Source organism: Corvus hawaiiensis, chromosome 2 (assembly GCF_020740725.1).
Source record: "Corvus hawaiiensis isolate bCorHaw1 chromosome 2, bCorHaw1.pri.cur, whole genome shotgun sequence".
In the NCBI taxonomy this organism is placed as follows: domain Eukaryota; kingdom Metazoa; phylum Chordata; class Aves; order Passeriformes; family Corvidae; genus Corvus; species Corvus hawaiiensis.
This window is the reverse complement of record NC_063214.1, coordinates 30,092,074-30,115,138: the sequence shown is the minus strand read 5'-3', so window position 1 is coordinate 30,115,138 and position 23,065 is coordinate 30,092,074. Positions and strand designations below refer to the sequence as shown.

The window sequence follows — 23,065 nt, the reverse complement described above, 5'->3', positions numbered from 1 at the left end:
TTTCATCCTTTCAACTTAAACATCTGTAGGCCTGCCATCTTATCTAACCAATCAGCAAAGAAATCCCAGCTGTATCTCATTTCCTCTCCTCTGGAGAAAAAGTAAAGCAACCACATCAGTCAGCTCTCAAAAACTTCACAGCCATGTACCTCTGACTGCTGCATCTGCTCTAGGACTGCCCAGTATACATCAAGTATCGCTTTTTTCCCTGATTAAATATCTTCTTACCTTTTCCAGTGTGGAATTTTACCCCCAGAGTAACACACAATTACAGTCTAGAAAAACAACCAGTTTAATGCCTTCCAGCTTAGGGATTTACAACCTGGAGTTCATCATGAAGGAAGTTTAAACAAACTTCTCTCACTTCGTGTTGAAACAGAAGAGAAATACTCACCCAGTCAGTTCACATTTTAGTGAGACACCCCCAGTTCAAAGAGAAATTCTGATCAGGGTTATCTTCCATGACAAGCACCAAGGGAAAGAAATTAACTACACGGTATTCTCCTCTGACATGGCTAATCCAGCTAATCATAGCTGCTGTCACCACAGCCAAACCTCCCTTCTCTTCTGACCGTGTCCTTTTGTGAATTGATTGATAATTCCTACTGAAGCTGGCTGCAGCTATCCCGTGCTACCTAAACAACTGTACCTATGCCTTTTTGAACATTCCTCCCCTCAAAATCTCCTAGACTCAAAACCATATCCATCTCAGACATGTCAAGGAACTCTGGATTGGTTGGTTTAGTCTCCCAAAACGGGAAACACTGACACTCCTAGGTTAAATCCTGTAACTGGTTAAATAGTCTTGTTCAGCCATCCAGAACAGAAACAGTCAAGTCACTGCAGAGGCACCGTGACAACTTTCTAAGTTCCTATCACCTTTCCCAGGTGGTTATCACCAGAGCCAATGATTGTCTCCACTGAGACTAGAAACTTCCCTGCAATATTACACTTGATCAGAAATTTGCCACATCTCCTAGTAGAGACCAACAAGCAAAAATCACTAATCAAGAACCACCTGACCAAACTTAGTCCTATCTCATTTAGATTTCTGCAGTTATTTTGCATTAATATTTAAAACATTTCAAAAAGATTCTCTTAATATACTCATAATTAAACACCGCACAGGAAGCTGCCCATGAAAGTCTTCAGTATTCCTAAGTAGACCATCCATCCTGAATCTGAGGTTATGATTTTTATGCCATTCTGTTTGTGCAATAAAAGCAAACTCTTAATCTACTTGAAGCCCATGTAAGAACTCTGTCTCATCTTGTTCCTTTCCAACAGCAAAAGGCCAAATCTACTGAAGCCAGTCCGTAGCAATCACAGTGCTCACACAACACTTACAACAAATCTGGATGTAATTATTGGGTTTGCTTCAACAACTGTGCAAAGGTAGAGCTGGGGTTTCTTGTTTTTGTCTTCTTTCCATTCATGTTAATTTTCTGTCCTCTTCCACTACAGGTTAGGCCCCAAGAAGATCAACATGAGGACCAGCAACATTGAAATACCTACATTTTAGTCCAACCTTATGGAAACATCCCAATGTATTTTTTTCATTTATTTAATCAGATTAAATGAGAAGAAATACTTTGCCTGTTCCCTGTTAATGGGAAAGGTGGTTCAAAAGTTGCACAATCTCCTGCTTTGGCTGTCTGAAATGCAAACAGTGGAAAGATTACTGTATTTCAACCCTACTACAGAGCAGTGCTGAATGGTTCCCAAGAAGTTTGTTTTTAAAAGAGATTAGGTTTCTAATAACCTGTGCTGAGGCACCTGAAATCTTTTTCGGGTACTGGGAATGCACCAGGTTTCAATGCAGTCAGCTGTGATTCTTCAGGAGCTGCTGACCTGTTCTGATTTTCTAATTCCTAAGTTTCTGTTTGCTTTCACCATCACAGGCTTAACTTTCTGTGTGTTCACCTACCTGTGATTAGCTGCGAACACCAGATGGGGGTTGTGAGTACACGAAGTTACACTTGACAGAGAGGGATTCTTACACCCTCTTGTTCACAATCACACATGAGCACCTTCAAATGCTCATCTGCTCATCGCTCTTCATAGTGGAAGACTGAGCCACTTAGAGGTAGTCTTTTCCCCCTGCTTGTTCCTACCTACAGCAATGACTAAAAGAAAGATCACAGGCTCTTTTTGAGCCATCGTATTTGTGTATCCAAGCACAGCTCTGCTTCAGGTTTATGAATTCATTTCTAGCAAGGTGCTTTCCCATACTTCATTCTTTTTCCAACATGTGACATCCTGAGAGAGATGGGGAATTTTCCTTGATGTATGCAGATGACTTGTTCTCTCAACACTTCACAGTGACTGGGAATCCCATGACTGGGCATTAATAGTAGCTTTCACCAGTGTGAAATACGAATGCCAGTTCTGAACCCTCCCATCCACTCTGTTAGGTGAGATACATATTCTAACAACACAGATTTAAGCTTTCCCTGTACTTGCAAGTGCTTTCCTGCTCATGTTTGTAAATCCAGGGAATTGCACCCCAAGAATGGGCAAACTGATGTCCCAAGGAAATCAAAATTCCTATGGGTGGATTGTTGGCACAGGACAGAGCTCTTCCATGTAAAGCATATGCTGGGCTCTCTCAGTAGCCACCCGAGTACTGCATTAGTACAGACCAGTCACAAGTGATACAAATCTGAGAACCGGGGGAAACTTCAATGGGGCAGCCTGTCAGCAGCTAGGGACAGAGAACAACAACTTTCCCACGCCTGAAAGACCTTTTATCCAAGGACTCTTCCCTAATACCAGTGACAGCAAACAAGACAAAGGTCAAGGAATTCCATCTCTTCCAACTTGGATCAGAGGATACCTGTCATCATTATAAGATGACTCTGCATCCCAAGCCACTCTTCTATACCACCATTTACATCCTTCTCATCAGTCCCTGAGTTCATGTGCCCATGGCCATGTTTTTTTCTCCCAGGCCTCCCAGGGGATGATCAAACAGCAAGCAGCTCATTACACAGCATCCGTAACACCTATTTCCTTTAAACAGAGGCACAGTCAGCCTTCCCCCTTTGGTTTTGGCGTATCTCTCCTCAGTCACCTCAGCTGAGGGTGCACTTTGGTGTCACAAGCCACCTCTCCATCTGTAACATTTGTTTTTCCAGCAGGCTGACCCATTTCAGCAGCAGCTGATGTGGATAACAGATGTCAGCTGACTTTACCAACAAAACCTATCACCCTACAGTGCCTCCTCTTCCCCATCATAACCCCTCTTATGAGGGTCTATTTTGGGAGTAGTAAAGGAAAAGAACGGAATAAAATTAAATAGAACAGCATAAGTCAGGATACAGACATGTTTGAGTGCAGCTGTTTGATCACAAGTTTCATCCATATCTGGACAAATACAAAATTATAGGCGCACCTGGAAACAACTGGCAGAGCTGTATGAAGGCTGCCATTTCTACAGTCTGAGCCCCACCTGGAAATGGAGCACAATGTGTAAATTACCCAGACTCTGAAGAGGCAAGTGAACAATCATCCCCTGACAAAGTTACTTACAAACAGTGGAGGCATGGTTGTTACACCTGAGGTGCTGCCTAGAGACTGACCAACAGAACTGTTGGCCTTTTGCATAACTGCTGGTAATAGACAACCTAAGTCAAAGACAGCAGTCAGCCACAACTGGGATGCAACTAAAAACCCATAAGAAACTCAAGTTAGAAGTTCAGCTTTGAGTACCTACGTCAGGCCCAACACTCAGCAAAGTACCTGGAAGTAGCCCCCACCACGTATCCCAAACCTGTGACTACTGGTAAAAAAACACAGCGTGTGCTGTAAATTAATAACAACAGCAGCAGAGACTTGTTCACTTTATTCTGCCCCACTGCCCTCACTGTGAAAATAAATCATTTTATCTGATACAGCACAAGTACAACTATGCAAAAAATCAGTGCCATTTCTAAAGCCTGGAGCAAGTAACAAGGCAAACAATCCAGGCTTCTCACACTTGGTCTGCCAGCTCTCCAGAAAAACACAGTCTGGGATGGCAGCCCTTTCATTTGCTCCCACTGATTTTATTCTCTGTAAGAAATCCTTTGAAAACTGACACACAGGCCAAGGCAGCTGAGGATTTACAAAAGAAATACCAGGACAAAACACTATGAACAAAATTGTCTCATAAAACAAATATAAATATGCCTTTAATAGAGTGCAGCCATGTTTCTCCCTGTCCCACTAAAGAGTGAGTGGCTGTAAATCAAGCCCTCACACTTCAGCAGAAGTCACAGAGGTTTTTCCCGAGGCCACAAACCACCAGCAGGTGCCAAAACCATGAAAAATCTTGCCAGCTGGCTTCCCTGGACAGGGCATGGTCTCACCAGCAGTTCATGTGCTGGATTCCATTGAATCAATGCTGCCAGAAGGAGCTGATCTCAGGATAAATCAACTCCATTTCTAACAGGTATTCCACTGGAGGAAGAGCCTTTGACATCCACCTGAGAAAGAGTCCAAATGCATCCATCTGCAGCAGACTACAGAGAATCCATCTCAGAGACAACCATTCTGAGTTGGGTTCACATGCTGGGTTATACCACATGGGGAGGGGACAGACTTCATCCCAGCCACTGGACATCATCACAGATGTTCAGCCACAAGAACACTTCCATGGTCAGCAGTGAGGTTACATGAGTCCAGCCAGGTGCTCTGGGTCTTGGGCAGCAAATGCTAGAGCAATGCAAGAACCATCTTCTCTTTCTTCTTCCTCTTCCTCTTCTTCTCCTCAAAACGTTCAGTAGCATCAGCAAAAAATGTCACCTCATCCTTGGCCTCAATCTCCCTCTTCAGGAACTGGAGCCCTGCCATGTTGAATCCCAGCACATCCTGCAAAGACAGACCAGCACCACACTGTGAGGCACATCCCAAGCTTGTTAGGGGGCAGAGAGTTCTGCACTGGCCACTCTCTACTGAGATGATGAAAACAAGACAATCCACATATTTAAAGAAAGCAACGTTAGCTTAAATGTAAACTTCATCTAAGCAGGAGAACAGTCAGTCTTGCACTCAGTTCCCTACAGTCCTCTCTTAAGAGCAGCTATAATGCACTGTATTTTCTGAAAGACAAGTTGCTGGCAGGCACCTGAAGCTTCCTCTGGGAAAATGCACAGTCTGCACTGAGGTAGCAGCCACAGAAAAGCCCAAGAGAAGCAGGGAGTTACTTTACCTCCCACATATTTAGAAACTAGTGAGCCAAGATCTAAACACACCTATCAGAAAACCAAGCGCAAGTGAGGCAGGGAGCACAAGTGTAAGCTCACCACTGGGTACTCTCACATGAGGAGGAACATAAAGAAAAGGCAGCCGAGTGCAAAAGAGGATGGTTTAAATGGGCTCAGACCCACAAACAACTTCCCCACTGGACACCACAGACAACTCATGCTCACAAACATTGTCTCATCCCATTATTCTAGATCCTGGAACAGGGGAGGATGCAACACTCACCCGGGCCTCACTGACTCTGGAGATGGTGGTTTTCTTCAGATTTTCAATCACTGTCACCAGCGTCTGGTTGCTTGTGATCTGCCCAAAATGTATCCTGGGAACAAAGCAGGCAGCGATGTATTGCAGCATTTTCTCAGAAACATCACAAAGCCGCTCTCCTGAGCCTCTGTATGCTCTGGAAATACTTTTTCTTTTAATTAGTCTTCCCCAGACCAGCACTGTAACAGGCATGGACAAATTTATCTGGAAAAGCTGTTTTCTGAAGTTTAGCAGTGGTTCAAGGGGAAGGTCTTTCTGAGGACACAGGCTCTCTGGTGACTCTGTGCCACCAACAGTGCCTCGTCAGACTCAATGTGAGATCTTTCACTCCAGTGAGACTGGGGCCACCAGGACCAGCAACCCCATCTGGGCGTGTCAGCACTCTGCATCCAATCAGTTCATTCCCACACACTGTGGGCTGCAGAGATTCCTCATCTCCTGCAGAGACCACACGTTTATTCTCAAGGATGCTTCCCCAGAGCTTCAGGCCCAGAGACTCAGAAGAAATACTGAAATACTGTCTGGGCAGATAAAGGACTCACTTGAGCAGGAAGAGGAGAGCTCGGCACAGGAGCTCAACATCTGAGCCCAGCTGAATATATTCATTGAAGAGTCTGAGCAGATCAGGGACATAGGAGAAGGGCAGCACCAGGAGAGATTCTTCCAGCTCACTAACGGAAAAAGCAAAGGGACACAAGCATTAGTCTCAGCCATTGCCCTGCTACAGATGAGCAGGAAACACATCCACATAGGTAGGTTCTGGTACTGAGCTGTGCTAAGCATTCCTCACAGATGGTCCATGACTGCCCACACCTGCACCAGATGCACAGCCCAGGCATCTTGTGGCACAGAGAGCAGGCACACAGCCTTCCCTCCTCAGCATCCCCAAACTGCTCTCCACATACGTGCGCATCTCCAAGCAGCCAACCCACATCCACAAGCTTCAGCCCACACTCCCTGTGGAAGGAACACTTCCCATTCCCCAATTCCATGCATGTTCCAAAAAAGGCTGCCGGGAACAGTGACTCCAGACTCTCTAGCACTGCCCATACCTCATATGAGAGACCATTCAAGGGCCCCAGCCAGTCCTGGGCCTAGAAATCCAACACTCAGTCACAAATCTATTCAGCAATAAAGCTCTTGGGACTCACCTCGACCTGACCTTCTTGAAAACTTCCAGCACGTACGCAGAAGGCTGCAACAGAGGAAAGACACCAGCCCTGCTTAACAAGAACCATTGCAGGACCAACATGCCCTAAGGTCCAGTTCACAGAGTTAAAAACACACCGTCACATCCAGCGAGACAGACGCATCAAGCTGAATATAACAAAGAGGAAACCCTTCAGCTTCAATCAGCTGCCACTCTGAGAAGCTCGCCCTCAGCCTTCTCAGGGTACTCTACACTGGTGAAGTATATTGTGAAAAATCTAATCTATACTCAACCAGCTAAATCATCTCAATTCATGTCAATGAATCTTGTACAAACTGGATAAAAAGCTTGGTGACACAAACCATATATATAAAATCTTACACAAACTCATCTCCTAAAGACTTAATTCCTGCTACTTCTGTTTACCTGCTGAAACCATTTGGCAGATGCAGACCAGAGCTGGGGATTGGGAAAGAAAAATGTTTCTAGCTACTAAGTCACAGGATTTTATTCACTTCTGTTCAGTCTATCCAACTTATAATTAAACAGACCTATAATCATGGATGAAGGGACAGAAGGGCTCTTGCAAGGTGGTTACAGGTAATTAGAAGGAAGACAAAGGCTGTTTCATCTGGCACTGATACACAGCTTCAAGCAGCCTGGTCTAGTGGGAGGTGTTCCAGCCCAGGGCAGAGGGGTTGGAACTAGATGATCTTTAAGGTCCCATCCAACCCCTTGTATGATAGCATGAAGACGAGTGAGTGAAAAAAGAAGGATCTTCCTCAGGATGCTTAGAAAACACAATCTGCGAGCGCACATTGGAATAAACCAGGAAAACAAAAACTAATCTACTCAGAGTAGTGGATTTTTATTTATCAATGAAATCCATGCATCCTTCTGTGTGTTTTGTAATATGCCAAAATTCTCAGAATTTAGTGAAACCTGTTGCGTAGTAGTATGACATGAGTGAATAAGCTCTAGCCTGCAATACCTGGGCATTGAGAATACCATTCAGAATTTCTCAATGTAAACTCTGCAGGAATAGTAACAGAATCAGTAACTGGTGTAGCAACACCACATAAATAAACCTGGAAAAAGTTTGAACTAGCTTTCCCATATCTTGGAGAATACTGTAAACCTCTGGTTCATGATAAGGAACATCATAAGGTCATGGCTTATTCAGGGTTGTTTAACCCTGACAGGGTTAAACTTTTGTAACACACATGCATGATACTAAAAAATAAAATAAATAACAAAAAAGACCCCATCAACATGAAAACCCCAAATTATATTCACTTTGCACAAGCAAAGAAGGTTGAACCAAGCAGTCCTTCCCCACAGCAACCCAGTATGTTGGCTCAGCCAGCAAATCAACCAGCCCCACTGCAGCTGAGAATGGACTACAGCCTGTGGCCTGGGCATTCCACTTACTGTAATATTTCCATAGGCACGGAGGATGGGATTGACAGGAAAGGGAACCTGGAGACACAGAATGGGTTAGAATGAGGCAGGTGTGTATGTGTGTATAAATACATATTCAGAGCAAACTTTTATCCAGAGTAGAAGAGAGCTTTTCTTGAGTGTCTGCCTGCAATTCCCACACCTCCAACCTCCCCAGAATGTTGCAGAAGGCCTCATGTGCAGCCACCAGATAATCTCATTCTCATATATGACTAACTCAAACATGGATGAATTTCCTTCCACTTCTTGTCACTTTTCCCACTTCTATCACAGCCCCTTATTTAGCAGGGAGTGTTGAGATGAAGGCAAAGATGAGGCTTTAGGGTGAACTTGCAGCAGCACGCTCTTCCAGGGACAAAACTTACATCCTGCTACAACTTTAAGCATAAAGATCACTGGAAAGAACACACCCCTAATTATGCCCCAGAGCATGGTGCCATTTGGTTCTCCAAAAGAATTGAGCAAATGTCTGCTGTTTCCAGCTGTCCTGACTTTATCTGCATGCTAAGCCTTTCCACCTAAGCTGGAAGGATACACGCAGCACACCTCAGGATTGCTACATTCCTCAGTCTTTTACCTCTTTTCCGGCAGCTTTGCATATGGCATTGTGTTCCTTTAGTTTTGCCATCTCTTCTCTGTACAGCTCGATGGCTTCCATGATCCTCTCAGCCTGTGCAGCGCAAGAACAGCACATGAGTGACACCAGACAAGCCAGGCCAAGGCTCATCTGGACAGATGGAGGTGGAAGCAGAGGTGCTGATACAAAGCATCACATGGCACATCCCCTGATAACCTCTACTCCAGACTGCACCACCACCCTGAGCACACAGGTCGTGTCCTGAAGATGTCACACACCATCCACATCCCCCCACTGCCCTGGGTGCTCTCTGCTGCAACTTCAGTTGTTGCTTTGACCACCAGCCCCAGCAAGCAGTGCCCCTTTGAGGCACAAGCCACCGCCAGGCCATTTTGATTATACAGATTAAAGATTTCCTCTGAAAAGCACCAAACTGTTGAAATCTGCAGCCATGGAACTACCCACCCCCACACCTTCCTCGTACAATCTCCCATCTCAAGCACCACAATAGATTTCCACCTTCCACAGATGCCCACCAGACTGCACATCTTTTCAGGGAGAAGCCTGATGCCTTGAGAACATCCCAGCTGCCCTGTGCTCCTTTGGGATGCAAACCCCACAGGGCAAGAACAGCTCTGCCTGTCCCACTTGTGACAGGCAGCTGCAGCTACAGGAACCCCACATCTCATTCCTCTCAGGAGGAAAGAATTCCTGGTGTGTGACTGTCCAGAGTCAAAACCCTCCCTGCTGACCATGGAGCAGGACAGACTGCTCCTGCAGGCAGAGGCAATCTGCCCTTATGTGACAGCACAGGTTACTCTTCAAACTGATGCTGTGACCCCATGACAGCCCCCCTTAAGATACTGGTAAGGCCACGCTGGCAGAGCAACACCGCCTTACCGCTTTGATGGTTTCAATGGTCTTCCTTCCTGCCAGCCCTGTCTCTCCTTGCTTCTCTCCAGCCACCTACAAAATACAAAATACAGAGCTGCAGTTCCATCCTTCCACAGTAACAGAGCCAACTGCATCATGGAGCAGCCACAGATCAGCAGCACCTTCCCACCTGGACCTCCTCAAAGCAAGAAAAGGATCCATCCTCTCTGATAACTCTGCTATGCCTCTTAGAGAAATAGTTTTTCCAGGGTTTGTACAGTCAGAACGACACACATTGAGACAGTGCAACTCACCACAGGCTGCTCTTCCTTTGCTACACTCTCTTCATATTCAGCTTCTCGTTGCTACAGAGGATGAGAACACAACATATTAACAAGGGTGAGCAAGACAAGGGTGCAAGTCTCTTCCAGACTGTTTGAGTAAGGCAGCCTGGAGGGCTTCATGGAGCCCATTGCAAAACCAGGACCAGTCAGCAGAGACCAACAATGCCAGTGGCAAAACACCCATTTGTCCCTGGTCCCCACCCGGGGACCGAACTCAAGAATCTCCCAAAGAGAAAGAAATCCAGGTCTGTGCTCTGGATGCAGGAATAGCCCTTCAGAATCCCACCAAGCTGAGATAGACACCACAGTTCAGCACCACACCTTTCACCAGTCACACAACACAGAGGGAACAAATCTAGAGAAGTCCTAGGGTTGTCCTCGGCTGCAAAAGGAAAGAGTCTCTGGTCTGCCATCTCTCACATGAAAAAGTACCAATTATGTTATGTGTAACTCACTACTCGTGTATTCATGCCCACCTTGCTATTCAAACTTGACCCAAACCAAACTTTTCTGGAATCTGGAAAAGAGCTATCTCTGTCTCTCCTTTTACAAAACACAGGGCATCAAGGTACAGCTTGTGGGTCAGCTCTTGCAAACAGGCTGGGATAAAAACACCCCGAACACCCACTGCAGGTTTCTCATTCACTCCTGCTTCTGCATTTCTGCCTCCTTCCCCCGCACCATGGTTTGAGAACTACCTTAGGAAGGGGTGACAGAGATAGGGTTCTCTGAGGAATCCAGTGAAAAGATAAGAGTTACAAGTTGTTCCAAGGCAATCTCCAATTGGATACGTGAAATAAACATTGGCCAACCCCAGTGGTGGTTCAATACTGGAACAGGTGCTCAGACAGCCTGGAAAATCTCCTTGGAGATGTCAATGTATCAAGGTAAGCCTCTAAGCAGTCTGATACAGCTTTAAGATTATCCTGCAGTGAGCAAGGAGTTGGACCAGAGACCTCCAGACTTTCCTTCCTATTGAAGTCCTTCTGAGTCTGATTCCTCACAATACATGCTCAAATGGAATAGAAGGGGCTTTTTCCAGCATCCCTGAGCTCTGGGGCCTGCTACTGAGAAAGAATGAACCTCTCACAGTTGAAAAAGGGACAAAACGCATTTAACAGGAGCAGTGCTCTCCATCCCTCCACATCAGCCACCTGCTGAGCTGCTTCCCAAACACACTTGTGCTGAAAGGAGCACAAGAGAATGTCAAAGACTGTAAGCGACAGACCTGTAGAAAATCACAACTAAAGACAGACAAAAACAAGTCTGGAAGTAATTTTTTGTAGGAAAGATGCAACTCTCACCATCTCCCTCTCCTCTTCCAAAATAAGTGGCTCCCTCGTCCTTTCCCAGAGGCGCAGGGACTTGTCATGGGATGCTGACACCACATAGTCTCCATTGGGACTGAGTGCCAAGCACCACACCTCCTGGTGATGCCCCTGCATAGATGACAGAAGAAATATGACATTAACACCACCCAACTTCCACCCCTGAGGAAAATGCTGCTCATGCAGGGATAATGCTTCCTTTCAACAGACTCCAAAACTTCCTACCTCCAGTGTCTGGACATGTTCAAATTTATCTGCATCCCACTGCTTAATCTTGCTGTCCTTCCCAGCTGTGAAGAAGAGATGGGATTTGGGCACAAACTGCAGATACATCACACTGGAAGAGAAAAAGGCTCAAATTTACCCACTTGAGGGAAACTGCAGAACTCCCCCTGCTCTATACTGGACAAAAGGATTATTGCTGGATCACAACCCCTTGGAGACAAGTCCACAGCCCAGAGATGCTGCAGGATTTGACTAACCTGTCTTCATGGGCAAAGAGAGAACGGTGACAGTCCCCAAAATCCAAGCCCCAAATCTTCACATTCCTGTCAGCAGACCCAGTCGCAATTAGAGTCCCATCCTAGAGAGCAACAAAGAGAGAGAAGGGCATGGGGAGCTGGCTGGCAGCCCCATGAGGAACTGCTGCTGCCCCAGTGACTCTGTACAGCAGAGCAGGCAGACACCTGGCCTACTCAGGTATGAAATATGGCCTCCTCATCCCTCCACCCCCTCACCAGTGGCCCACGCTCTGGTACTGGCACAGCCCACTGACAGCACTCTGGCCCTCCTCTGAGCCTCTGCAGGTATTTAGTTATATCTTGACATTCTTGGCTTTAATGAGCCTCATTCCAAAGACACCTCAGAGCGAGATGCAGCCCAAGAATGAACAGGCATGAAGAGGCTGCTCCCTCTCAGCACCTGCCCTCTGCTCCTGCTAACAATTCAGGCTCCTCTCACACAGGAACTTTGGCAGAAAGCAGGCTCTACCTCTTACAATGAGTGTAAGAAACCATTACAGCATTTTGTTTTCCACTCACTCACCAAATGCCCCAGGTCAGTTCTGTCATGACCCCAACTCTGATACCCCTTCCAGTGAGCACAGGACTGCAGATTAAGAAGGGGCTTGCTCTGTCCCACCCAGAAACTGTTAAGTCAGGGGCAAGGAGGTGACAAGAAAGCATTATCCTAGAGGCCTTGATGCCAGCAGAGGTTCTCACACTCATCCACATCCCCCAGAGCCCCACATAACAGAGGCCTAACAATACTTACATAGCAGATGTCCATACACAGCACTGGCAGCTTGTGTCCATACAAAGAGAGGAAAAACTGAAGCAGAAGAACAGTGGCTTAGTTAGACATGCTGTGTAGAGAGGTGTGAAAAATCTCAAGCTCTAGGCTACTACTTCTGCTCTGCCTCAGGAGCTGTTTTTCTAGCACTGCCCCACTTTCATTCTTGCCCTGAACACTGTTAGCAGCAGGTTCATGAGGGCAGAACTGCGAAGAAGGTGGAAGTACCCAAGCAAGCTGAGCCAGCTCTGTTTGCTCTCTAGCTAACTCTGGTGCCAAACACCACTGTCTATGGAGTTTATTTCTGTTTCTCTCCATATAACTGTCAGCACCAGTCTGTCTTGTGTCACTCCCTAACATTCCCATGCTAATACACAGCTCACAAATCCACCACACACTGCTCACAAGGAAGGTTCTCCTCCCACAGGCTTTGCTTCTGCCATGCCCTATTTAACACCATGTGAGACACATTCATCCCCACCCTTACAGTGCCTGACAGATCTGGAGTACCACCACGTCTGCAGGGTTTAGAATGAACCTTGCCACCTGCAGGCTCATAACACTTTTTAAATGAAAAATGGATCTTCCAGTTCCCAGTGTGGAACAGCCATGGTTCTGTCAGGTTTGCCAGCAAACAGGCCCCTGAAGCAGGATGCATGGTGTCTCTGGCTCTTACTGGTGCTCCACAATAAACAGACACTTTTCCTTTGTATTCCTGATCTTGCAGGTTACAGTTACATCCCTTCCTGCACAGCCTCACAGCCTGCTTGGTCACGCACCTTGAGTGTGTCAACATAGAACACCTTCACTGTGCAATCCAGTAAGGAGACAGCCAGCAGCTTCTGGTTGGGGCTGTACCGCACACACAGCACGTCTTCATCCAGCTGTAAAACGCGCACGTGTTTCATGGAAAGCCTGGCAATGAGAGGAACAAACAACTGTTATCCCAAACAAACAAGCTAGGAAAAGATATGGATACAAGCCCCACACTGCACCCTGGGAAAGCAAGTGAATTCTAACATGCAGCACCTCATTCCTCACTATGACAGAACTGGAGATCAGCAGGCTCTGATGGCTGATGAACGTCACTGCTGCATTTACAGTAACGATCTGCAGGCCCAGCCGGATTAGACACTAAATTCACACACAAAAAGGGATCAGAATGAGGCAAATGCCCTTCTCCAGCTAAGCTCAGGTCTTCACAAAACTGCACTGAGCCCACACTCCTCTCCATGTGTTCCACATAGATGTCATGGGCAGTTCTTGCAGCGCACAGCAAAGGCCAAAGCACCCAACAGTGACAATGGAACCTGCACAAGGTTTATCTTCTCACCTTTTCTGAACATTGCTCTCATCCTTCACAAGCTCAAACTCCCAGAACTTGACACATTTATCAGCACCTCCTGTCACAAAGCCATGCTGTAGGGAAAAACAGAAGTTTGAACTAGTTGTGAAACTAGCTGCTATCACCCAGAGAAAGTCTATAGCAAGGAATTGCCAACATACAGGAGGTTTTTGAAATGTCCCACATTCCTACAGCATTAATGTTTAAGTGGACACCACCAGGAGCACTTGCTCTGGTTAGAGCATGCATTGACTGAGCAACAACAACAATTTCAAAAGCTCTAGCTTATTTTGGAGGTCTAAGACAAAGACCCCAATGTAAAACAAAACCTGGACTGACACTTTGGGATTGAAAGCAGTCATCTCAGCTGCAAGTAACAATATGCTTTTGTTTTGTGGGCAACTTGAGACTCTCACTGTTACTGGATCACACACACTTTACCACCACCCTACAAGCAGAGCCTTCTGAAGGAAGAACAGTCCAACATTTTACATTAAGAACAAGGGCAAAATCTATGCCTTATGTTTTAATCTGTAGGGTGGATGAATATCAGGCAGATTATTTCTTGCTATGGTTTTGATTCCACTAGAAAGTTCTTAGACACTCCCAAGATGAGGGGTTCCCAGGCTTCTATCAGTGGTGCAAATACTGTACTATAGGAAGGAATTACATGAAAAGATGTGCAACAGATGATACTTAAAAGGATGGCTGGGTCACCTGGTCTGGTGAAAGAGCAATGGACCACACTGCCCCGTCGTGAGCATCAAGTGTCTCTATCAGACTGCCAGAAGCCAGGTCATACAGCTGCAGCTTCCCTGTCTGGGGAAAAAGACATCACAGAGGAAGAATCAGCCTCTGCTCACAACTCACGATAGCTCCTGGCAGAAGAGCCACCTGCCACCCATGTCCCCAGCAGCCAGCTTCATTAGGTGGCTGTTACACACAGATGGCCAAACTCCTGATCTCCATCAGGCCTTCCCAAAGCTCTCCACTGCTGTCCAGCTCCAGCCACAAGAGCTCCATAATGTCTCTGGGAACGCAGCAGTGCTCCAGATCAGGAGAGGCAACGCATCTTCTGTGAGGCTGCCTTAATGACATTTTCCTAACACATTCCCACACCTGGGCAGTCTGGGGTCAGACGGCCACTCCTTACCTTGGTCCCAACGATGACCTGCCGATCTCCGGGGACGAAGAGTGAGCAGAGCGCGTACTCACACTCCATCGTCCGGATGCACTGCAAGGTCAACCTGTGGACAGAGCCCAAAACCTCTTACCACACTCAGAATCTGGTCTGCTCAGTGAGACATTCTCCAGTGTGGCCTCTACCTACAGCTGTCTTTCAGCAGGGGTCAGAAGATAAGCCACCACCATCCTATTGACCCAAACACTATCCAGCCTTACTTCTAACAACATTTCCAGAAAAGCATGCCAGTATGTTGTCCACCATCATGACCTATTGCTGTTGTGAATGAGAACAGAGCTACTAATTTCAAAGAGCAATTCTGGATGGAGGGAGGACTGTAAGATAGTGCTCAGAGGAAATTAAGCTTGAAATCAGCACCACTTGAGAAACACAGGGACAACACTCTACATCAACACACAACACTCTAGATCAATGCAATAGCCTACTCAGTCTAACACTAGATCCTTCAGATAAGATGTGAAGAAACCCACAGGTGCCCTAAAGAACAGGCAGCAGCTTGTTTAGGGTAACAGTTAATATCTCTTATTAAAAAGGAAAAAACAGAAAAAAACCCATAGCAGAACACAGTCTGTACTGTATGACCTTTGTGTTTAGACCTTGTGTTGAAATTTTAGATCTATAGCTCCTCAGTTTCCCCAATAACAAAAGAAGAAAAATAATTTTCTATTTACTTCCTTTACTTCATTCATTGTTTTATCTCTTTCCATTGTCCCCTCTTTCTTATCACTGCTTTTCTTAACACAGCATCCCTGAATTCTGGGATACTGACACAACTGGACTGCATACCTGTTCCAAATCTTCACGGACTCTGCAGCTGCTGAGAGAATGGCAATGTTGTCAGAGCTAAAAGCCAACGTCCTGACATCACTGCGGTGGCCTCCAATGGTTATCCTGGACACACGGACAGCCTGAGGGACTTGTGCTGACAGGTCCAGGTTGTACAACTCAATGACATTGTTCTGGAGCAGCAGCACCATCTTCAGCTCTCCTTTTGGAGAGAGAATCAAGTCAAATGACCTGTTTGATTAGACAAAATCAGAGCTGTACACAGGGGCAACAAGACAAAGTGTAGGAGGGATCAAATATCAAGAACAACTGAGACAGAGGAATATAGACAGAGCACATCCAACAAGCAAGGGCACACTGAGCCACAGAGGTGCAAATGGACTGGAGATCATGGTAGGCCTCTCCCCAGCTCCACGCTAAACATGTGCTGAGGGGGAAACTTCTTCCACCTCTGCCTGCACTGAGCCATGCAGAGCTCTCCCCAGGTAGCTGCATAATCACTGATCAGACTCTACAACAGACTTTCCACTCACTTGATTTTAGAAGAAGCTTTGACATTAGTGACCCGCTGAATCTCCTCCTGCAGGCTCAGCTCCACACTCCTTTCAGGCTCCTCTTCAGAGTTCTGTCTGGAAATGTCAGATAAGGGAGGAGAGTCAAATGACCCAGCACAGCCAACACAAACTAACACAGTGACAGAGAAAACACAAGGAAACCACTCAGCCTGCTGAGAACAACTTCCCTCTTATCCAGCCGTGCTAACAACATTTAAGAATAGGGCGCACAGCAAAGTTCGTGCCAGTATGCAGACTACTAAAGACACAAACTGTCCTAAGAAAGGCAACCTCCTCTGGAGCCAAAACACAAGGCACATTACAAAGATGGATACAAAACAGGCAACAGAAGCTGTGTTTGAGAGCAAGATCAGTTTCTGCTCATCTCCTATCACTCACCAAAAGCTCTCAGCCATTGCTAAAATGCACTTCCAGATTTACATGCCCTGTGCTTTAGTTTCTACCCTGGAGCCAAAACACACCTAAGGGCTATTCTGAGGCACCTGTTAAGTGCCAGGATATGCAGTGAGACACTCAACACAGAGTAAACATTAAGAAAGCCCTCACCTGTATCTCTGCCTGCTGTAAAACAGGAAATGAGGTATCAGACTCACTGTGACTTCTCAGATGAAACTCTCATTCCTGCATTGCCTACCAAGGACTTACTTTGATGCACCAAGCAGTATAAACACCAATGTCAGGTAGAGTTGAGCAGCTCTGAAAAACCCATTCTATGTCCATTTCTTTGCACACTTTAGCTTTTATTTTTTTCCCCCCAGGGGAAAGACTCAGAAAGGTATTTCCTTAGTCTCTGGGAGCAGTGCTGCTGAGACAAGCATCAAGGATGCACAGGGAAAGCAACGACAAAATACAACAACTAGCACAAAGAGAATGGCCAGAAGCTTGGAGTTCAACCACTGTGTAATGCTACTGAAGAGCTTTTCTAACCTAAGAGCTTTTCTAGAGTCTTCTGGATACAGAGAGCATCCAAAAAATTACTTACTTGGCTTTTTTCCTTGCTTTCTTCATTTTCTTTTCCAATTTCTTTTGGATTTCCTCTTCAGAAAGGACAGAGAACACTTCTAGAACAGCATCTGTTCCCTAGAGTCAGAGCAAACAAATTCAAAGGTATGCAAAGCCCTGGCTGGCCCTTACAGAAAGTACCCAAGGTCTCTACCAACCTCCTCTAGAACTCAGTAGCAGAGCCCCCCATTACTCACATGGCAAGCCAAAAACTTGCCCATCCGGTCTGTGCCAAGAGTCACCACCCGGTCTCTCCCTTCCCGCATGATGGATCCAACTTTGCTGCACTTAACGATGCGCTACGGGGAAAGAGGAACAAACTTGGGTCTGAATGGTCAAGTGATCTTCTCAAGCAAACTCAGAAATCTGATGACAAGAGAAGCCAAGGAGAGGGGGAAATGAACCTACAGGGTCCTGGTAGAACAGCTAGTAAGGATAATAAGGGGACAAAACAAGAATCTGTGTGAGCTACAAGCTTATCTCCTTGTGTTTTGTTGCCTTTAAGCTGAAAATAATCATTGGCAGTCTCAGTGGAAGAATAACAACTTCATTGGCAAACCATTGCCATTTAAGAGACAGCAAAGCTCAGTCAAAAGAGGCAGAGATGGTGAGAACAGAGACTCTTAAACAGGGCATTGAAGGGAGAGAAATCTTCCAGAGAGGAAGCTGGAAAATTAATTAATAATCTACCACAACTACAAGCAGTCTGAGATCTGAGCAGTACCCCAGAAAGTTCTACCAGAAAGACAGATTCAGTGAAGTCTCCAGCAGCAGCAGAAGTGGGAATGGCTTTCTGCAATCCAATCTCACACCACATTTCATTACAGTGCAACTCTGACCTCTCCGTTTCGGCAAAGCTGAGCATCAGCACTGAACTCAGCAGCTGCCAACCAGCTAGTAACTATTTTATTTCTGTGTTGTTTGATGAAACAGCTCTATTAGCACTATTTATACATTTGCTAGTCCTTCTCAAATAGAATGAAAAGAAAAACTGTCAGTGGAGCAAAAATCTGTGGGTGTTTTGGCACACATATCTCTGATGTTTTGCAGGTAGATGAGGCAGCAACTGCTGCTGAGGAAGGTGTTATGGAGCAAGACAAGAATTGTCAGAGTTTCCCAAACAGGCTGAATATCACACTCAGGATATGAACCATGCAAATGGGGTTAGATACAGCATCTCACAGACAGCATGGAAAACTGATCTTACTTCCTCAGGATGCTCATCCAACTCTAAGGTCTCATCCTCTTCAGTGTTTTCTTCTGCTCCAGGTGAAGAAGACCCTTTGCTTTTTTTGGATTCTGGTTCATCAGGATCTTTTACCTGCTCACAGGAAAAAAAAACAAAACAACAAAAGGAGTACCTTAAACCTCAAGAGCTGTGGTTTCTGTCTCACACTTCATTTCCCTGGAGGTACAACTGGTTAGCATACACTGGAGTGTCCTACAGCATTCCTGTAGGCACCAAGCACTCCATGTGCTCCCATGATTATCATCCACCCACAAGACTGTCTTCTCTAGCTGTTAAGTCAGAAGGCAGGAAGATCTGACACACTGTGGAAATCTTGTTCAGGAAGTGCTCACAGCTTCACCTGAAAGCTCAAAACACAGGAAACAGCAAAGCCCGTCCCACAAGCAGCTTCTGGACTCCTCAGATAGCAAAGACTATTGCTATCTGTTTTCCAGACTATTGCTCTGGCTGTTTTCCAGAACATCCATCATCAGATTTGAACATGTTCCAGTTTCATCTCAGTTCAAAGACAAGCAGCTGGGCAGGGGGCTCTGAGGGGTTACAGAGGGAATGTCCTACCTCCTGGATGTATGCAAGATCCCACACCCGCAGCTCACTGTCAGCACTCCCAGTGATCAGACGCTTCTCGTTGGACAGCAAAGCCATCCCCCAGACCTGTCCAAAGGCACAATGTGAGGAATTGACTCCTTTAACTATCATAACAAAAGCCCAGCATCTTTAATTGACTTATTTAAACAGCAGCCAAACAGAGACTGGATCTAGCTGGGACCTCCTCTGGGGACATGTGTATGGGAATTGTCACCCACTGCATCCGATGACAGCTCTTGGAATGTTTGAAAGTTTCTCATTTGCTCAGTCCTAAAGCCTAATGATAGGTAAAAAAATGTATGATGGTGCCAGCTTACAACTCCTGAGAGCAAGAAAAGCACAGCCTGGGCCATGACATCCCGAGTCCCTCCACCCCAACAGCTCCCACACATCCCCTTACCTCAGCTCGGTGTCCAACCAGAGTTTTGAAACAGTGCTGGGTGTCCAGATCCCACCATTTCACCAGTGTGTCTTTGGCACTGGAACAAAAAGAAAAACTCAGACATGACGAAAAACTCCAGAGCTCACCACTTTTCTAAGTGGTAGAAATGCAAAAAAATCTAAAACACGTCAGAACATATCACAGAGCAGCTGCTCAAACACTGAATTTTGCAAGCCAAACAAAAACAAAGTACAGCAATACTGCAAAAAGATATCTATCAAATCACTGAAGCTGACCTGGCAAATATTTGAAATTGCATTAAGAAATGGATATCATCTACCAAACCAAAATACTACTTTTTTCATCTGAGGAAAAAAAAAAAGCCAAAGAAACTTGTTTTATTTCTAAACTGAACTGATTGCATGCACTTTTCTGTTAAGATAGTAAATGGAATATTAAAAAGTAAAAAATTACTGACTGGTATTTCAGCAAGAGTATCTCCTGTCAACCATTTATTATTAAAGGGACTCAGTCAACTTGCTCATTTAGTTGAATAACTAAAAATCAACTAAAAAAACCCTATCATCTTTTAATTCATGTATTTACAGCTTACAAGGAAGCAATTTTTCTGTCACACTGCTGTGTGAATTACTCATACCGAAGGTAAGGCTGCTCAATTCTTCAAGATGAACAACAAAAAACCCCAAAATGGTTACACACATAATGAACACATTATCACTATTCTTTGTTACAATAATTTTAAGTTGATGGATGTACCAAGAAGTTAAATCCTTTTCCAAACACTTTCTTCAGCATGGCCATTTCAGTTGCTCTAAGACTTGGATTCAGGCACCAGACTCAAAAAATATGTGGATGCGACAAAATCACATTCAAAGATGCTGGTGGGTCTGAGGTATCATGAGACAAGAAGGAAAATACGAATGGCTGTAGCACACAGGATGTCTAAATTGCAAGTACAACCATGCCTGCTTTCCTGATCAACAATTATTCTTTGTCTGGCTCACCAGGTGACCAACAGGTTCTTCTCCTTCAAGAAAAGGACTTGAGTGATGACATCCTTGTGTCCCCTCAGCCGGTACAGGCCACTCTCATTGATGACATCCCACACGATAACTTCTGTATCCTGGAACAGAGAGAGTGTCTCCATGGGACTGGCCCTTGTCTCTGCAAAACTTCTGCCATAAGACTGAAAAGATTACCTAAGAGCACACTTTCTCACTCTGAATCTCAAGGATTATTAATGCACATGACATTGCTTCCCCCAAAGGTGCAGTCAGACCGATAAATGAACTGCTGTCCCAGCCTGAAACACTTCCTATTCCTGATCTCACAAGATTCTTCACTTCAACAGCTCTACCAGTATCCTACTGCTCACCCAGCCCTGGGCTCCCCAGCTCCATCACTGTCCTCAGCTCCTCTCACTGCCATCCTCTGGCTATGGGCAGAGGCCACACTTAAAATACTGAACATTTTAGTGCAGGTCAGCCTTCCCCATGGGGCATCTCTGTGAAAGGGCCATGGTCCAGATGTGAAAGCCTCACCTTTGAGCCAGACACCAGCCTGCCACCCAGGTGGTCATACTGCAGGGCTGTAACTGCAGCCCTGTGTCCATTGAAAGTGATAGTGGATTCTCCACTTAGGAGGCTGAAGACACGGATTGCTCCATCTTCATACCCAACAGCCAGGTGCAACCCATCTGGAGAGGGGCAGAGGCAACTGACTTCCTGCTTGAGACCCTTAAGGATAAGAACCTGCAATTTTTAGGAGACAAAATATGTATAATGTTGATAAATGACATGTCAGAGTCAGACACTTGCACAGCAGAAAGAATATAGTCTACTCTTCTCCTGAACTTCCAGCTGAGCACTTCTGCCACTCCAGAAGTTCATTTTTCAACTTCCTGTACCAAAAAACAGTGTCATTAACCCCATTTTCAAAGGCAAACAGCAGCTAGAAGGGAAGCAATTTCTCATAATCACACAGGAAACTGGTGTAGAATGAGCCCTGGAACTCACAACCTGAAATTTCTGCCCCCATATATTAAGTGCCAGAGAGCAAGAAACACGGTTTGAGAGTAAAGCTGGAAAGTTTCTTCCTGACTCTTGCCTGGCTTTTCTCGGGTATAGGACAGAGCTGCTTTTCCACAGACTGCACAAGAACTTGAGAATGATACAAACATCTCCAAAACAGCATAACAGCAGTCAGCACTCCAGGGGCTGTGAAACAAAACCAGATTTCAGTTTGTATGGACAGTAGTACTTACAGTGATTTCTGAATCGCACAGGAGGCAGTGTGTGGCAAAGTTCTTAAAGTTACAACTCACAACCTCCCTAGAGGAAACAACTTTTACATGGAATGCCAAGTTCCAAGCCAAACCACAAACTCTGTGACATCCCTGATTTGTCCAAAAACATTCACACAGCCAGCTAAACAGGAAGCAGCTTTCCAGTTACTGTGACAGCAATTGCTTTTCCACAACTGAGGTCCTGAGGCAAATGTCAAGGGATCCACCGTGAGATTCAGCCATTGCAGGACCAAGTCAAGATAAAACAAATTACTCTCACAGTAAGAGCAGAGCAGCAGGACCACCAATCCCTCCCTCTAACAACGGATGGCTACAAATTACTACCAAAAGAAAACGAAGGTGAGAATTGCTGCATTCCAGATATCTATTATCCAAATCATCCATAGCCTCCTCTGTTCTATGTGTGGTGGTGCTACCTGTTGGATTTCAACAAATACAAACCTTATAAATCCCTTAAACAGAAATAACCGATTACTTTCTTGTAATAATCAAGACTTTCTTGTAAGCATCCAAAATTGCACTGTATTTTGGACTACTCAAGAGGTAACACTATGCAGGAATCCTTTTCGTCCAGTGACCAGCTTGGGGAACTGGAAGACAACAGCATGACGGGCCAGGACGAAGCTGGAGCTGCAGACTCGCATCATAACCAAACCTCACGCTGTGCTCACCCTTCCCAAGAGGGGGAGAGGCTGTGGAGGTGTCGCTTCCCTGCAAAAGCCGCCCAGTAGCACAAACCGCTTCGCTTCAGGCGGCCTAAAAGCCCCGCACGCCGCACCCCAGCCCTGCCCCACCACCGCATCCCGGGTCCCACCTTCTCTCCTTTCCTTGTATCCCACACGAACACGTGCTCGCAAGCCGGCACGGCCACGTAGCGGCCCCGCTCGCCGCGCAGCGCCACGAAGGCCACGCCGGCCCTGGCGCTGGCCACCAGCCCGAAGAGCGCGGCGGGCTCGTAGCGCAGGTACTGCCGCGTCAGGCCCATGGCGGCGGCGAGCGCGGGGGGAAGGAACGCGCGGGGCAGCGGCGGCCGCCACACGTGCGGCGCTCCGGGCCCGCCGCGCTGGAAGTGCGTCA

The 23,065-nt window shown here is 46.0% G+C and overlaps 2 protein-coding genes across 2 annotated transcripts in view; one reads left to right on the top strand and one right to left on the bottom strand.

The window, feature by feature from the left end:
• Window positions 1–1,632, top strand: part of SPAG17 (sperm associated antigen 17) — an 89,726-nt gene extending 88,094 nt beyond the window's left edge. Inside the window, exon 48 of the mRNA XM_048294062.1 lies at window positions 1,465–1,632. The gene's annotated coding sequence lies outside the window, so the exon portion shown is untranslated. The remainder of the gene's footprint in view (window positions 1–1,464) is intronic.
• A 2,179-nt stretch (window positions 1,633–3,811) lies between these two features.
• On the bottom strand, window positions 3,812–23,008 carry WDR3 (WD repeat domain 3). The gene is made up of 26 exons (XM_048294058.1): window positions 22,803–23,008; window positions 21,225–21,434; window positions 20,688–20,806; window positions 19,681–19,759; window positions 19,251–19,346; window positions 18,651–18,764; window positions 17,641–17,742; window positions 17,424–17,521; window positions 16,400–16,495; window positions 15,867–16,097; window positions 15,030–15,123; window positions 14,594–14,695; window positions 13,865–13,950; window positions 13,311–13,446; window positions 12,514–12,570; window positions 11,724–11,824; window positions 11,467–11,578; window positions 11,218–11,352; window positions 9,884–9,934; window positions 9,597–9,662; window positions 8,697–8,789; window positions 8,090–8,137; window positions 6,660–6,703; window positions 6,051–6,179; window positions 5,470–5,563; window positions 3,812–4,851 (listed from the first exon to the last, which is right to left on the bottom strand). The coding sequence occupies exons 1-26, from the start codon at window positions 22,971–22,973 to the stop codon at window positions 4,696–4,698; spliced, it is 2,820 nt and encodes a 939-aa protein (XP_048150015.1). The 5' UTR covers window positions 22,974–23,008; the 3' UTR covers window positions 3,812–4,695.
• Between the last annotated feature and the right edge of the window lie 57 nt (window positions 23,009–23,065).